Source organism: Pseudonaja textilis, chromosome 1, assembly GCF_049901715.1.
Source record: "Pseudonaja textilis isolate UNSWEBS1 chromosome 1, rPseTex1.2, whole genome shotgun sequence".
NCBI lineage: Eukaryota > Metazoa > Chordata > Lepidosauria > Squamata > Elapidae > Pseudonaja > Pseudonaja textilis.
Window position 1 is genome coordinate 320318339 of NC_141990.1, and position 17111 is coordinate 320335449.

Consider the following 17111-nt stretch of genomic DNA (forward strand, 5'->3'; position numbering starts at 1 on the left):
TGTATTTATTTTTATTTATTTATTAAATTTATAAGTTGCCCATTTTGCTGTCCAAGGTGGAACTACCAAGTTTCTTTGATGATTTTTTTTACACATTTAAGGTATAATGGTCTCAAAATAGCCATCTTCAACCTTAACAGAAAAGAAAAAAAGCTTCCAAGCTGAAAAGTAGCAAAGCCGAAAATGACCTTGAAAATATACAGTTATTTTTCTCTGACTGGAGACAAAATGTGTTTATGATAATGTATTCCTGAACTGAATCCTAACAGGCATTATAGGTTTTTTTCCTTATCAGGAATGATGTCAGAGTGTGTGCAGAGATCTCATTTATTTTCTTGAAAAGTAGAGTGTCCCTGAATTTTGCTTTAACTTTTTAACTTTAATCAGAGTTTTCCCTGAAATTATCAGATGCCCTGGATTTTTGCCTCACATAAAATGCCTAAGAGGAGAATTAGACTAAAAAACTAACAGGTTTTTATACTAATATTTATATTTAGCAATCTTCAATTCCAGATCCTTCTGGAAAAGGTTTTATCTTGGTGGCTCCCAAGAATCACCAGCAGCAACTCAACAGGACATATTCAACTCTTGAGCAATCTACAGTATAATGATTAAAAAGATGACACGAAAAAGGAGATAAGGACAAACAACAGCATGGAAGATGGACTAAGTTACAATTGTGATGGGTAGATTCTTAAGAAACCTGAAGATAAGAGGGAAATCATAATGGCGAAAATTTATCTCTATGTGGTATGTCTATGGAGAAACATAAAAATGGGTTTGGGTAAGATCCTTCTCAGTGTTTCCCAAGGTTGGGCTTCACTATTTTCATTGTTCATGGAAGCTTGAGAACAGCTAAAAACAAATTGGTCCGTTTCTGAAAGAGAGGCTATTTCTTGAAGGTTAAGGTTTATGGGAAATTATTAGCAACTAGCTCTGTACTCTTGCTTCGCTACAAAACTATGTGATCAGCCTTAGTTTTTGGGGAGGAAAATAAGGGGAAAAATATGTGCTTCTCTCCATCAGCATCCATTGGTATTTGTCTGGCTAGTGTCCTGTCAGTGTGTGAGAGAGTTGAGGGCTGTTTGGAAACTGAAGCAGTATTTGCTATGTGAGCAAGGAGACAGCAAGGAGCATGGGTGTGTCTTAGCTCAACTGTTCTGTACTAAAGCTGCTTACTGCTGTGAAAGTAAAACTGAAACTCCTCTGTGTTTTACATTTGGAATAGATTTCTTTTCAGGTGGGGAGGGGGAGTAGAACTCCTTAGCATCAGGGTGTGTTAATAATAAATGCGAAATACTAATGCTCTGATGGTCATTTCAAAAAATCCTTTCTTAGTGAGCCCCTAGAAGCCAAGAGGAACATACGTACCAAATTTCAAGTTTGTAGGCTTTACGGTTCTGGAGATTTTGTGATGATGCGTGAGTGGTCTTTCGCTTTTATATATATATTTTGTGTGTGTGTATATATATATATATATATATATATGGTATTCGGCTTTGTTCGGGTATTTTCCCACGTCATTGTAGTTGTGCTTTTAAAGTTGTAGCAACGTTTCGGCAGAATCTCATCTGCCATCATCAGGCTTCTGTATTGTGTTCGTCTGTGAGTCAGACTTTCACAGCCAACTTAAGAAAACATATATATATATATATGCATGTATGTATGTATGTATGTATGTATGTATATGTATATGTATATATTAATTAATATATGCATATATATATTTATATATAATTTATATATATATATATGTTGTGACTGGAAGGATTGACCCTGCTGGGAGTTTTGACTCTGATGCCTCTGAAGCTGGAAGGTTTGAGCCTGCTGTGAATGTGGAGTCTGAATTATCAGAGGACACAGATGTGAGTCAGGAGGATGAGAGATTGTTGGAGAGACAGTCCTCTCCAGAACCTTCTACTTTGTTCATGCCTCGGATGTCAGCAGCTGATCCACAGAATGAGCCAAAGGCTTCGAGTGAGGAAGAGACTGACGGATGCTGGCTTGATGCTAGGACTAGAAGATTGAAACGTCAATCACAATCTGAAAGGAGGCATCAAGCCAGACATTGATTAGCGAGACTGACATGCCCATCCAGGGGATTTAAGGAGGCCTGCTGACTCTCAATCTTTGCTTGGAGCAAAGTGCTTTGTGGATTTGAAAGGATACATTTGAAGGGCTGTTGTGATTTATGGACAATTCTGAATTGCCAGACAGATTCCGGGAAGATTGCCAAGGACTGGAAAACAGTACAGTTAACTCTTTTGAGTCTGGTTTTGTTCTTGTTTGAATATTTTGAACTCTGGAAATTTATATTCTCACCTGTGGATACAGGTGAAACATAACATAACATACATACATACATACATACATACATACGTGTGTGTGTGTGTGTGTGTGTGTGTGTGTGTGTGTTTTAAGTTTTCATGGGTACTTACATGTATGGCATTCAGCTTTGTTCGGGTATTTTCCCACATCATTGTAGTTGTGCTTTTAAAGTTGTAGCAACGTTTTGGCAGAATCTCATCTGCCATCAGAAGCCTGGTCTAGGTGTGTTCGGGTCTTTTCCCGTGTAAGATTAGGAGTATCTTGGCGACGTTTCGGCAAGGTCCCACTCGCCATCCTCAGGCTGCTGCTTTCGGCTTCGTGCCAGTGCAAGCAGTGTGTGATCGGAGCTGCCGTCTCATTATAAATACTGGTGATGGGGTCTGGTATGCTGGGCTAGTTGGCTGCACTGCTGCCTCTTGAATGGTTGATAGAGTTGATGTTGGTATAATGGGCTGTGTGATGGCCTTGTGAGTTTTGTTGTAGAGATATCCTGGATCTTGTGCTGTAATATCCTGGATTGTTTGTTTTGTAGTGATCTTTTTTCCACTAGCCTCTCGTGTTTTAACGGTTTGGGTAATGGGTTGTGTGATGGGCTTGCGAGTTCTTTTGTTGTGGTATCCTGAGTCCTGCGTTGTAATCTCCGGGGTCGTTTGTGTTTTGATCTTTTTTCCATTAGCCTCCTATGTAGTAACGGCTTAGGTAATGGGCTGTGTGATGACCTTGTGAGATTCCTTGCTGTGGTGTCCTTAGTCTTGTGCTGTGATATCCTGGGTCATTTGCTGTGTTGCAACTTCTTGAGTTCTTGTGGTGTAATTTCCTGAGTTTTCTGATGTGATGTCCTGAGCGGGTGGCCGTGATGTAGCATTCTGGGTTTTAGTCTGGCTTCGAGTTTGGGGTCTGGGTCTGTGTTCTTGGCGTGTGTCGGCTTGTTTGGTTTTGGGGTCGGGGGGTTGCGACAGCTGCTGAAGCAGCCATGGTCTATTTTCTGGATGGTGGTTATCCTCCGTATATAGGATGGGCTTGGGCCTGGGTCTGATGAGGGGGATTGGCGATGGTGTCCCATGTTGTTTTGGGTCTGGTGTTGGTTTTCGTGGCTGGGACTCGTTTGTTGGTGAGGGCTAGCTTCCAGATGTCTGGTAGGCGGGAGGTATCGTCCCGTCTATTCATGTTATGGGGGTGTTTCTCTATCTCGATGGCTTCCTTGATTATTGTCTTGCTGGAGTGTTCAGTGTTGGATATTAATTTGGTTCCTTCAAATATCCAACACTGAACACCTGTACCTATGAAAATCTACGAAAACAAATGTATACATACATATACATATACATATACATATACATATATGTTGTGGCTCCGATTCCCGAGCCTGTGCTGTTAGAGGAAGAGGACTCGAAAGATGATGATGAGGAACTGGGAATGCCTTCCTCCCCAGGACCTTCCTCTCTGGCAATGCCTTCCTCCCTGATAATACCTCAGGTTTCAGCAGACAACCAAGCGGAATAGCCTGAGATTAATCAGGAGGAGGAGGGCATATCGGAGCAGCCCCTGACAGGGAGTCAAGTGGACGAATGTTGGCTTGATCCTAGGCAGCGTCGTAGGAAGAAATGTGAGCTGCAACGTAGAAGGCGTGGGAGGGTCAGAGAGTGAGCTGAGTCATTGAGACACACCCCACAGGGGATAAAAGTGGGTGTGTTTTCTCCGGAAACTTTGTACGGGACAAAGTTTGCTTCTCTTCCAGGTTTCATTGAGACTGTTTTTTTGTGGTCTGCTTTGGAATCTTCCGTGAGTAGTTTTTTCTTGTTATCATTTCAGACTTGGCAGGCAGAGTGTGTTGGAATGCCAAGGACATTATCAGTATAAAGGATTAACTCTGTAAAGACCAAGTCATCTTGCCTGCCTGTGTTTGTGTGAGTTTGGACTCTTTCATCTTTTTTGGAAAAAAGAAAGGTGAGACATAACACATCTATATGTTTTCTTAAGTTATCACGGGTACTTACATGTATGGTATTCAGCTTTGTTCAGAGTATTTCCACGCCATTATAGCACAACTATAATGACGTGGGAAAATACCCGAACAAAGCTGAATACCATACATGTAAGTATCCACGAAAACGTGAGAAAACATTAGATAGATAGATAGATAGATAGATAGATAGATAGATAGATAGATAGATAGATCTAGATCTAGATCTAGATCTAGATCTAGATCTAATGGAAAAAGCCAATTTAAATACAAGAAAATACAAGAAAACCTATGTGTAATTAGCCAGCGCAGCAGTATTACAAATACCATGTTTCAAGTATTACAAAGTCCACCCTCTTTGGCCCTCACTCAGGCTCCCAGGACGTGCCAGAGGCCGGAAGACTCCAGGCGCTGTACTCCCCATTGTCCAGGAAGTCTTTTGCAGCTACTTGGATGTGGTAGGTTACGCCAGAACGGATCCCGGTGAGGTTAAAGGAAGTTTGCTCAATAGGCCTGGTCTGGGGAAACAAATAAAAATACAGGTTAGCCCTTGACTTAAAATGATTCGTTTGTTTAGTGATCGTTTGATGTTACAAAGGCACTGAAAAACGTGACTTATATGACTGGTTTTCACACCCTGGCAATTGGGATGTATTTATAGGAGGTCCTCAATTTACGACCACAATTGAGCTCAACAGTTCTGTTCTTTAGCGAGGTAGTTGTTAAGTGACTTTACCCCCTTTCTTGCCACGATTGTTAAATGAACCACTGCAGTTGTTAAGTTAGTGACATGTTGTGGAACAGCCTGCCTTCGGACATTGTGTTTCAAGAAGAGACTGGACAGCCATCTGTCAGAAATGGTGTAGGGTTTCCTGCTTGGGCTGGACTAAATGACCTACAAGGTCCCTTCCAACACTATTAATCTGTTTTTTTAAAAAAATGTATCTGGCTTTCCCGTTGGCTTTGCTTTTCAAAAGGCTGCAAATGGGGATCATATATCAAACCACTGTAAATGCAGTGTCCGAATTTTGATCGTGTGACTGTGGGGCTGGCGCAATGGTTGTAATGGTGAAAAACGGTCACTACATCACTTCTTCTCAGTGCTGTTTAAGTTCAAATGGTCACCATTTGAACTGTTGTACGTCAAGGACTGCCTGTATGACTCATGCAATACCCCGGGGTCATGTGATCGTCATAGGTGAGCTTCCCAGATAGCTTCTGATTAGCGAAATCAGTGAGGAAAGCCAGATTCGCTTAATGGTTGCATGATTCATTTAACAACCATGGCAAAAAAAGGTCATAAAATCAGGCGTGACTGGCTAAACTGCCTTGTTTAGCAACAGAAATCATGGTCCCAATTCTACCCGTAAGTCAAGGACTACGTCTGTGGCAAAAAAGTAATAATAAAAAAAGAGAAATTCAGATCAGAAGTTCAGGCTATGAATAGAATAGGATATAGGATATGGAATAGAATGGAATAAAATGGAATGGAATAAAATAGAATGGAATAGAATAAAATAGAATTGGAATTGGAATTGGAATGGAATGGAATGGAAATAGTGGAATGAAGAATAGGATAGGATAGGATAGGATAAGATAGGATAGGATAGGATAGGATAGGATATAGAAGAGAAGAGAAGAGAGTAGAAGAGAATGGAGTGGAGTGGAGTAGAGTAGAAGGGAATGGAATAGAGTAGAATATAGGAGAGGAGAGGAGAAAAGAGAAGAGAAGAGATTAGAATAGATTGGAATGGAATGGAGTAGAGTAGAGTAGAGTAGAGTAGAGTAGAGTAGAGTAGAAGGGAATGGAATGGAATGAAATGGATTAGAGTAGAGTAGAGTAGACTAGAGTAGAGTAGAGTAGAATAGAGCAGAATAGAGTAGAATAGAGTAGAGTAGAGTAGAAGGGAATGGAATGGAGTAGAGTAGAGTAGACTAGAGTAGACTAGAGTAGAGTAGAGTAGAGTCGAATAGAGTAGAATAGAGCAGAATAGAGTAGAATAGAGTAGAGTAGAGTAGAAGGGAATGGAATAGAGTAGAGTAGAGTAGAGTAGAGTAGAAGGGAGTGGAATGAAATGGATTAGAGTAGAGTAGAGTAGAAGAGAAGAGAATAGATTAGAATGGAATGGATTAGAATAGAATAGAGTAGAGTGGAGTGGAAGGGAAAGGAAGGGAAGGAAATAGAATAGAGGAGAGTAGAAGGGAATGGAATGGAATTAGAGTAGAGTAGAATAGAGTAGAGTGGAGGAGAAGAGAAGAGAAGAGAAGAGAAGAGAAGAGATAAGAGTGGAATGGATTAGAATAGAGTAGAGTAGAAGGGAAGGGAAGGAAATAGAATAGAGGAGAGGAGAAGAGAAAAGAGAAGAAAAGAGAAGAGAATATAGAATAGATGGGATAAAGAATAGAATAGAATAGAATAGAATAGAATAGAATAGAATAGAAGGGACCTTGGAGGTCTTCTAGTCCAACCCCGTGCTTAGGCAGGAAGCTCTATTTCAGACAAATGGTAATCCAATTAACGTAACCATGACCTGGAGGGACTCCCAGCCCCCGCACTCACCGTTCGGCTAAGCCTGGATCCATCTCTCGAATAACGGATGATATATTGCAGGGGAAAATATTCAGGATATAACCAGGAGCTGGGAGCCTCCCATCGTACAAGCAGCATTTTTTTCTTCCCTGGGATCGGCGAGACCGTTACATTTTCTGGAGGGTCTGGCTGGACTAAGAAAAGGGAAGAAGAGAATTAAACCAACCCCCAAATGGCCAATACAGGGTAGTCCTGGACTTACAACCGCTGGTTTAGTGACCGTTTGTTTGACGTTACAATGGCACTGAAAAGAAGCGATTTATGGGCGTTTTTCCACACGGCGTCTCCATGATCACGTGATCAAAATTTGGACGCTTGGCGATGGAATCGTATTTATGACGGTTGCAATGTCCCGGGGGTCACATCGTGATCCCTTTTTGTGACCTTCTGACAAGCCAAATCCACGGGGAAGCCCAACTCACATCACAACCGTGTTGCTAACTTAACAGCCTAAGGGATTCACAGAACAACTGTGGCAAGGGAGGTCGTAAAATGGGGAAAGACTCACTGAGCAACTTTCTATTAAGCAATGGGAAGTTTTGAGCTCAATTGCGGCCGTAAGTCAAGGACTACTTGTAACGGGGGGGGGGAAAAATAAAAGCTGGTCACATCAAGATATGAGAAATAACCTTATTGCAGCTACTAACCCATGTGCCATAAAAGTGTCAAACCTTCTCCTAAGAGAAGGACAAAGTGTTTCTATCTGTTTTACGTCAGTTGGCTTATTCGCAATCCATGATGTCTGATCCCCAAATTTGCGATCAAGCAAATAATCAATCAATATATATATATATATAAAAGCGAAAGACCACTCACGCATCATCACAAAATCTCCAGAACCGTAAAGCCTACAAACTTGAAACTTGAATGTATGTTCCTCTTGGCTTCTAGGTGCTCACTAAGAAATGATTTTCCGAAATGACCATCAGAGCATTAATATTTCCTATATTATTATGATTATTAACACGCTCTGATGCTAAGGAGTTCTACTCCCCCTCCCCACCTGAAAAGAAATATCCTCCAAATGCAAAACACAAGCAGGGGAGTTTTAGTTTCACAGCACCAAGCAGCTTCAGTACAGAACAGTTGAGCTAAGCCACGCCCAGGCTCCTTGCTCACACAACAAATACTGTTTCACTTTCCAAACAGCCCTCAATTCTCTCACACACTGACAGGACACTAGCCAGATGAATCCCGGTGGATGCTGGTAGGCAGAGGCAGAATTTTTCCCCCCTTATTTTCCTCCCCCCAAGCTAAGCCTGATCACATAGTTTTGCAGCGAAGCACGGGTATCCCGCTAGTAAATAATAAATAAAAGGCTGGCATTTTGAGTTCTGCCACGCATCCTAGGAACACCCACCATCCTTTTTTTTACAGCGTTTCTCAACCTCGGCCATGTTAAGGTGTGTGAAATGTGGACTTCAACTCTCAGAGTTCCTCAACTCCCAGCATAGAAGTCTGGGAGTTGACGTTCACACGGTCTTCAAAGCTGACAAGATTGAAAAACGTGGTTTTTCTACTTGCATTTATTTTTATTTTTTTATGTGCTTTCGGAACTGCTAGGTTGGCAGAAGTGGGACCGAGTCACGGGAGCTCAGCGATGCCGGGGATTCGAACCCGCCCCCCGAGCTTCCCTGATCGACAAGCTCAAATATCTTTAGCCACCGCTTCGACCTCTGCCACTCCACGAATGCAGAAAAAAAAACGTCCCTTGTAGGTGGGTAGAAGGGAGAAATCCTTGAAGACTCACTGATCTGATCCAGGGAGACCAGAAAGAAATCGCTCGCTGTCCCCAGAGGATTCACGGCTGTCACGTTGAGCACGTAAGGATCGGTGGAGAACATCTGCAAGAGAGTCAAACTGCAGCTGTGGCTCCCTGCAACGGCGGGGTCGCACCGGTGGACGTCTCCCCTTAAGCCGTGCCTGCGTCCGCAAGGAAAAAACCGGGTTCAGACACGCACCGTATAGGGCGGCAGGTTAAGGGTTGTGTGAACGGGGGTCTCGGTGACTGCAACCACGGGGTGGGGGGTAGAAGTCAGTGTGGATTGAATCCAGTTCGTGGGGGGCTGGGGATAAAACCTACGAAGGAGGCTCGCAGGAACTTGGGTAGGTCTAGTCCAGGAGTCGGCAACCTTCAACACTCGAAAGAGCCATTTGGACCGGTTTCTCACAAAAGAGAAAACACCGGGGGGGGCCACAAAACCCTAGGTGGGCGTGGCCAAGATCCTGTGTCTCTCCCACCCAGTCACGTGACCCCACCACTACCACGCCCACCCAGGTTTGGTGGCTCCCAGTGATTTTTGCCCCCTCCTTCCCCTCCCTCATTCTCTCCCTCCCTCCCTCTCTCTCTGGCTCTCTTTCTTTTTCCCTCCCTCCCTCTCTCTCTCTCCCTCCTCTTCCCCCTCTCTCTTTCTCTCCTTCCCTCCCTTTCTCTCTGGCTCACTTTCTTTTTCCCTGCCTCCTTCCCTCTCTCTCCCTCCTCTTCCCCTCTCTCTTTCTCTCCTTCCCTCCCTTTCTCTCTGGCTCACTTTCTTTTTCCCTGCCTCCTTCCCTCTCTCCCTCTCTCTCTCTCCCTCCTCCACCCCCTCTCTCTTCTCTCCTTCCCCCTCTCTCTCTGGCTCACTTTCTTTTTCTCTCTCTCCTTCTCTCTCCTCCTCCTCCCCCTCTCTCATTCTCTCCCTCCCTCTCTCTCTGGCTTTCTTTTCCGTCCCTCCCTCTCTCTCCCTCGTCCTCCCCTCTCTCTTTCTCTCCTTCCCCCTCTCTCTGGCTTTTTCCTCCCTCCTTCCCTCTCTCTCTCCTCCTCCCCTCTCATTCTCTCCCTCCCTCCCTCTCTCTCTGGCTGCCTTTTTCCCTCCCTCTCTCCCTCCTCCTCCCCTCTCTCATTCTCTCTCTCCCCCCTCTCTGGCTCTCCCTCCCTCCTCCCTCCCTCCTCCTCCCCCCCTTCCCCCTCTCTCATTCTCTCCCTCCCCCTCTCTCTGGCTCTCCCTCCCTCCTCCCTCCCTCCTCCTCCCCTTCCCCCCTCTCTCATTCTCTCCCTCCCCCCTCTCTCTGGCTCTCCCTCCCTCCTCCCTCCCTCCTCCTCCCCCCTTCCCCTCTCTCTCATTCTCTCTCTCCCCCCTCTCTCTGGCTCCTCCCTCCCCCTCCCTCCCTCCTCCTCCCCTTCCCCCCCTCTCTCATTCTCTCTCTCCCCCTCTCTCTGGCTCTCCCTCCCTCCTCCCTCCCTCCTCCTCCCCCCTTCCCCCTCTCTCATTCTCTCCCCTCCCCCTCTCTCTGGCTCTCCCTCCCTCCTCCCTCCCTCCTCCTCCCCTTCCCCCTCTCTCATTCTCTCCTCCCTCCCTCTCTCTGGCTCACTTTCTTTTTCCCTCCCTCCCTCTCTCTCCCTCCTTCCCCCTCTCTCTTTCTCTCCCTCTCCCCTCTGGCTCTCTTTTCCCTCCCTCCCTCCCTCTCTCCCTCCTCCCGCCTCTCCTCTCTCTCATTCTCTCCTCCTTCCCTCTCTCTCTGGCTCACTTTCTTTTTCCCTCCATCTCTCTCTGCCCCACTCCCTCCCTTTCATTTCTGGGTTTTTTGTGTGTGTTTTACCTTCTCAGGCCAGGCAAGGAGTGACTGAGAAGGGAGGGCGAGAGGCGGGGCCAGCCAGTGGTGAGATTACCCAACAGGGAGCCACAGCAGAGGGCCACATGTGGCTCCAGAGCCACAGGTGGTTGACACCTGGTCTAGTCTGATGAAAAGAAGGACCAGGGGAGACAGGATAGCGGCCTTCCAATATCTCAGGGGCTGCCCCAAAGAAGAGGGAGTCAAGCTATCCTCCAAAGCACCCAAAGGCAGGACAAGAAGCAATAAGGATGGAAACTCATCCAGTAGACAAGCAACCTGGAATTAAGGAGGAATTTCTTGACTGTGAGGACAAACAACCAGCGGAACTCCCTGCCTCGAGAACTTGTAAATGCTCCATCAATGGAGGTTGTCTGAAATGGTATAAGCAGGGTTTGCTGCCTCAACAGGGGGTTGGACTAGAAGACCTCCAAGGTCCCTTCCAAATGTTTGACCTGGCGTTTAAGGGGTTGGGATTTGGTTTGTGTGGTTGGCTATCTTCAGTTCTTTGAAACTGTAGAATTGATTGATTAACCATCAAATCATTCAGTCACAAAAGGATTTGGTACATCGTTATAATGACAAGAAAACTACAGGGTGCATGTTTGACTCAAAGGATAAGCTTCCTTCCTTTCCTCCTTCCCTCCTCTTCTTTCCTCTTCTTCCTCCCTCTTCTCCCTTCTTCCTTTTTCTCTTTCTTTCCATTCTCATTCTTTCCCTTTCTTATTTCTTTCTTTCCTCTTGTTCTTTCTCCTTCCTTCCCTCCCTCCATCCTCCTTTTCCCTCTTAACTTTCTCTTCTTCCTTCTCTTCTCTTCTTCCTTCCTTTTTTTCTTTCCTTCAACCCTTTTCTTTCCCTTTCTTGCTTCTTTCCTTCCCCTTGTTCTCTTCCTTCCTTCCTTCCTTCCCTCCCTCCTTTCCTCATCCATCCTCCTCTTTCCTCTTCTCCTCCCTTCTTCCTTCCCTTGCTCCCTCCCTCCGCTTGTTATTTCTTTTCTTTCCTCTCGTTCTTTTCTTCTTCTTTTTTCTCTTTTTTTCCATCCTTTTCATTCTTTCCCTTTCTTGTTTCTTTCTTTCCTCTTATTCATTTTCTCTTTCCTTCCTTCCTTCTCTCCCTCCCTCCCTCCTTCTCTTCTCAAATATATAGCCTCCCAATTGCAACGATTCCCAGCCGCTCATGAGCACACAAAAACAATCCATCAAAATTATAAATACAATTAGAAACCCAAACTCATCAGGCCTCCAAAGTCTTCCTCAAAAGTTCCATCTTCGGCGCCTTTCTAAGACCTTTACGGCTTTTTTAAAAATAACCACCTGGGCACGTAGGTATCCTCCGACACCTTTGCTGCTTTACCTGTAGCTGGCAAAGAAAGAGGTAGGCAGGAGGGTGTCCGTTTCCAAAGTCCAGGAGCAATTGACCACTGGGTAGCTGATGGACCTGCAGTGGATCGATGGTTTCTCAGGAGGATCTGCAGAGCAAAAGCCGAAAAGGTGAGACACGCACCTGGCGTGGCTTGGTGGGCGTGGCTTGGTGGGTGTGGCAGGGGAAGGATATACTGCGAAATCTCCATTCCCTTCCCACCCCACTATAACCTGCTTTCCTGTGGTAATATATCCATCATATTCTGCAAGTTCTTGTACAGCTTTGTAAGATCTGGGGGTATCACAAACGCTCCTCATGAGGGCAGTAGTGTCTTTATGATGAGAGTTTGATCCTGTTATGATCTGCTAAAGCTCAGAGACCAGGAATCTGTGTGGGAGTTCACAGTACCTATCCGAGCCATTCCCATGAGACCTTTGGTGCCCTGCTTTCTCACGGGAACTTTATCACCTTCGCTGAGGCCTAGCTAGATAATGTTGCTGAGCTAATGTTGAAGTCATTGTTTTGATTTTGTATTTGCATTTTCTTAATAAATACTGCTACCCGGGGCACTCGGGGCTGGCAGTTGCTCAGACGTCTTCCCTGCGTCTCCCATCATTTTTCAATTGCCAGTCCATCACAAGTGGTGACCCCGACGTGATAGTTTGGAAGGCTATACGTTTTGGCGTGATAGCTTGAAAGCTATTCGCTTCCCGCATCCTATACTCATCGTCGCGGACGCCGACTGGGCCCTCATCTTCTTCGCTGGACGGAGACAGATTCTTTTCGTGAGTATGGGGGAAGGTCTCTAAAGCTCAGACAAAGCACCTTAGGGAAATGAGAGAGATCGCTGGGAATAGTTTTAAGTTTGGAGTTCATAGTAGAGGACATGAAGTAGGAAAGAAAGAAATTGAGGACTTATTACAGTATGTTTGGAAACATATTCCGTGTTATCCAGAGGGAGGTAGTATTAAAGTAGAGCGCTGGAGAAAGATAGGGAAATTTTTGCACGAGGAGCCTCGTGCCCTTCTTCAATTTTGTTAACCTGGAGGGTGGTTATGGATGCATTAGCTACGCATGAACAACCGCTCCTATCACCCCCGAAGAAGGTTTGCCGCCTTACAATGCGGTACGTATATTGCCACCGACAGCACCTCCAGATAAATCCAGAGGGCTGTCAGGCACTGAAAATACTTTGTCAGAAGAGAAGAGTTTGCCTTTAAGAGTTCAAGTAGATGCAGTTACTGCAGCTATTCAAGAAGCAACAAATAGAGGGGAATTATCAGGAGATGATTTGGTAGATTTTGGAGTGGAGATTCAACTTAATCCAGTAGAAATTGGTGTAGATGCTGCTTTAAATCCACAGAGAATATGGAAGCCTCTGCCTCTTAAGATTTTAAAGGAAGTTAAGCAAGCAGCAAAAGAGTATGGTATTAGATCGCCATACACTCAGGCATTGTTAGAAGCAGTTGGCTATGGAAATAAAATGATTCCAGCTGACTGGAGAGCTCTATTTAATATGATTCTAACTCCAGCTCAATATTTGGTGTTAGATCAGAAATGGAGACAGCTGGCAGTTCAAAGGGGAACAGCAAATGTTACTCCAGATCAGCTTTATGGATCTGGTAATTTTACAACAGTGGAATTACAGCGAGATGGAATGCCTGAGGAGGGGTTCGTTCTTCTCCCACAGTTAATTTTACAAGCCGTAGGGACTCTCCCTGACGGCGAAGGTGGTGAGAAGACCTTTACTAACATCAAACAAGGAAACAATGAACCCTATGAAAATTTCATTAGCAGATTGAAAGTGGCTATTGAAAGGCAAATTGACAATCAATTTGCCCGGAATGAATTGCTTTTGAAGTTAGCAGTAGATCAGGCTAACGCAGATTGCCAAAAGGTGGGGAGTCAGACTTTTAACATGGAGACTTTAGTTCTGGCTCTCCGGGCAGGAAATGCTAAAAAAGAAACTTTTTTCAATTGCGGGAAGCCTGGACATTTTAAAGCGCAATGTCGGGCTCCTGGGGGGGGTCAAAGTCAGCAAAATGAGAGATCAATGGGACAGGGTGTGACCTAAATTTGTAAATCAGCCTATATCAGATGCTCCTACAGTTTTTACTGATGGAGGAAAAAAAATTTTTTTTTGGTGCTTGTGTTTGGAAAGATAAATTTGGAATTTGGCATACAAAAGTGACATCAGAGCAGAAGTCTGCCCAACAGGCAGAACTTGCTGCTGTGGTTTTGGCTTTTCAAAATTTTCAAAATCAGGATTTTAATCTAATAGTGGATTCTTTGTATGTATATAATTTGTTACCCTTTGTAGCAGGTTCTTATTTGTCTCCTGGAATATCACCTAATATTCTACGTTTGCTTTTGTTGTTGCAAGAATGTTTGGAGCAGCGTATGAATGTGTGTTTTATTGCTCATATCCGTAGTCATAGTAATTTACCTGGAATTTTATCACAAGGCAATGCCAAAGCTGACAGTGCTGTAACTTCAGTTCTCACTGTTCAGCCATGGGACAGCCATAGTTATTTTCATCAAAATGCTAAAGCGTTGGCACATCAATTCAAGCTTACTGCTGCAGAAGCTGCTGCCATAATTCAACAATGTCCAACTTGTTCAAAGCAAGGCACAGCTATTCCTATGGGAGTCAACCCCAGGGGTTGAAACCCTCAATGATTTGGCAAATGGATGTTACTCAGTATCCATCATTTGCACCTTGGAAGTATATACATGTGACTGTGGATACTTATTCAGGATTTCTAATGGCTACTCCTCAAAGAGGTGAAGCGTTAAACATGTCATCAATCATTGCATTAAGACATTTTCAGTCGCTGGTACGCCTCAAACATTAAAAACAGACAATGGTGCGGCTTATCGGAGCACAGTCTTTGATCAGTTTTGCAAACAGTGGTCCGTGGAACATAAATTTGGAATTCCATACAATTCCACAGGACAAGCTATTGTGGAGCGTTATAATGGCACGCTCAAGAACATGTTAGCTAAATTAAATAAAAAGGAGGGAAGCTCCTGGGGCTTCCGGCAATTCAAGATCATTTAAATCTTGCTTTGTATACTTTAAATTTTTTAAATTTGTCTGGTAACCCCTAGTAGCGCGCCAGCAGGCATTTTTCTTCCCTTCTACAGATGCAGTGAGGCCTCGAGTGTTGGTGCGATTCCTTCCGGATCCGGCATGGGTTCCCGCTGAGCTGATTACGTGGGGACGTGGTTATGCAGCAGTAGAACATCTTGGTCAAATTCGTGGGTTCCTGGTCGATGTATCCGCCTGATCATTCACAAGCGCCTTCGCAGGTGCCAGTGAGGGATGTTCCTGATTCTCAGGATGGCGTTTCCGTGGTTCCTGATTCTCTTGATGCCGGCAGTCCAGGCGTGGCGCTGTGAAAGCTGGGAAAAGATGACTGCTTATCTGAGATTATCAACTTGTATGCAGCAGGTTCCTTTGGGGAATCGGACTAAATTAATCTGCAAACAGCGGCATCTTTTGATTTTTCCAGCATATTGGTCCTGGCATAAGGGTCAAGACATTCTTTACTCGGGACCTGATAAGGATATTATATCTTCAGCCTGTGCTACAACTCTGATTCTGTTTAATGTTTCTGTTTCAGACTATGGACAATATTGGTGTCAATTGGAGTTGCCTAAGTTACTTTACACAACTTCTTTTTCCATTCGTCTTATGCCTCCACGGACTCTAATGCGGAGGCGGAGAGCTGCCATTATCTCAGAAACTAGAGACCTTGGTGATAATTTAAGGAAGGAAAATTCCTACATCAAGGACGTTCGGATTGCAGCAAAGAGTTTAAATATAACTAATTGTTAGCTTTGTATGCATGTACCCACCTTTTGGAATAGCTATGAACTATAGAGATATTCATATTTTAAATAATTTTACTGTTGCTATGTTTTATGATACTGTTGAGAATATTAAGATGTTAAATGAAGAAGTGTCTGAAATTCGCCAAGTTACTTTATGCTTTAGATATAATGTTAGGAGTTTGTGCTTTAATTCATTTACATTGTTGTGTTTTTTATACATAATTATGAGCCTAACATTACAAGAACTGTTCATGATATGGAAGACCGCATAGCCGAACACGAAGCAGGAAAAGATGGCTTCAATAAGTCACTTTGGGCTTTGCTATGGGATTGGCTTCCTGACAGCTCATGGTTACGTTTATTGTTTCAATTAGTTGTAATAATTGTTATTACACTTATTATGTTATGTTGCTGTATTCAATGTATTCCTAATCTATTTCAAATGTGTGCCTCAGCCTTAAGTGTACGAAACCAAGTTGCGAGGGAACTGTGTATTTTGCCACTGAAACACCCCTATCTTTGAATAAATAAAAAGGAGGGAATGTGGTAATATATCCATCATATTCTGCAAGTTCTTGTACAGCTTTGTAAGATCTGGGGTATCACAAACGCTCCTCATGAGGGCAGTAGTGTCTTTATGATGAGAGTTTGATCCTGTTATGATCTGCTAAAGCTCAGAGACCAGGAATCTGTGTGGGAGTTCACAGTACCTATCCGAGCCATTCCCATGAGACCTTTGGTGCCCTGCTTTCTCACGGGAACTTTATCACCTTCGCTGAGGCCTAGCTAGATAATGTTGCTGAGCTAATGTTGAAGTCATTGTTTTGATTTTGTATTTGCATTTTCTTAATAAATACTGCTACCCGGGGGCACTCGGGGCTGGCAGTTGCTCAGACGTCTTCCCTGCGTCTCCCATCATTTTTCAATTGCCAGTCCATCACACTTTCCAGCTCCGTTCTCCTGTGCAGGGCAACCAAAGGAGACCCAGCCGGACTCAATGGGAGGCGGAGAAGAGATGGGATTGGCCGGTTCTCCGAACGACTCAAAATTTCCACTTCCGGTTCTCCAGAACCGGTCAGAACCTGCTGAATGCCACCTCTGGAATCACTGCTGTTGTTAAGATAGTAACATGGCTGTCAAGGGAATCTGGATTTTCCATGGAGTTTGCAGGTCAGAAGGTCACAAAAAGGGGATTCCTTGAGGGCATGCATCAGTGTTTTTCAAACTTGGCCACGTTAAAGATGTGCAGACTTCAATTCCCAGAAATCCCCATGCTGGTTGGGGAATTTTAAGAACTGGTCCACACAACTTAAAGTAAAGAGATACTGTCAGGAAGGGAGGAAGGGAGGGAAGGAAGTGAATGGAATGGATGGATGGGAGAAAGAGGAAGGGAGGGAGGGAGGAAGAAAAGAAGGAAAAAAGAGGAACAAGGGAGGAAGG

General features: G+C 44.4%; 1 protein-coding gene and 1 long non-coding RNA gene across 5 annotated transcripts in view; one reads left to right on the forward strand and one right to left on the reverse strand.

The window, feature by feature from the left end:
• Window positions 1-17111, forward strand: part of LOC148128374 (uncharacterized) — a 452998-nt gene that overhangs the window by 277347 nt on the left and 158540 nt on the right. The window lies entirely within an intron of this gene.
• EBI3 (Epstein-Barr virus induced 3) overlaps window positions 4570-17111 on the reverse strand; it is a 24956-nt gene continuing 12414 nt past the window's right edge. For 3 of the 4 annotated variants that reach the window (XM_087922645.1, XM_087922644.1, XM_087922643.1), the window contains exons 4-7: window positions 11826-11940; window positions 8632-8804; window positions 6852-7015; window positions 4570-4809 (exon numbers count right to left, since the gene is read on the reverse strand). In XM_087922645.1, coding sequence (XP_087778771.1) covers window positions 4657-4809; window positions 6852-7015; window positions 8632-8804; window positions 11826-11940 — 605 coding nt within the window. In that variant the 3' untranslated portion in view covers window positions 4570-4656. The remainder of the gene's footprint in view (window positions 4810-6851; window positions 7016-8631; window positions 8805-11825; window positions 11941-17111) is intronic. The other variant, XM_087922646.1, reaches the window with a different exon arrangement.